At 71.2% G+C, this 208-nt stretch overlaps 1 protein-coding gene across 1 annotated transcript in view; it reads right to left on the bottom strand.

Annotated features, from left to right (window-relative positions):
- The window catches only part of LOC106900355 (heme-binding protein 1-like), a 4,428-nt gene extending 4,226 nt beyond the window's left edge, over window positions 1–202 (bottom strand). Inside the window, exon 1 of the mRNA XM_014962381.1 lies at window positions 1–202. Coding sequence (XP_014817867.1) covers window positions 1–195 — 195 coding nt within the window. The 5' untranslated portion in view covers window positions 196–202.
- Window positions 203–208: the final 6 nt, after the last annotated feature.

Raw genomic sequence — 208 nt, 5'->3', positions numbered from 1 at the left:
CCCCGGGGTGGGGGGGGGCCGCCAGCGCTCACCTCGGGGCAAACTCACTCGGTGTGTGCTGGCCACCGCCTCCCAGTGGGCGAACAAGCGGCCACGCTCCTCCTCCTCCTCCTCGCCGCCGCCGCCGCCATCATCATCATCATCTTCCTCCTCCTCGCCCAGCCCGTCCAGGTCCTCCAGGCTGATACGCGCCATAGCCTTCCCCCCC

The sequence above is a fragment of the Calidris pugnax genome, unplaced genomic scaffold (assembly GCF_001431845.1).
Source record: "Calidris pugnax isolate Ruff unplaced genomic scaffold, ASM143184v1 scaffold147, whole genome shotgun sequence".
NCBI lineage: Eukaryota > Metazoa > Chordata > Aves > Charadriiformes > Scolopacidae > Calidris > Calidris pugnax.
This window is presented reverse-complemented; position numbering and strand designations above follow the sequence as displayed.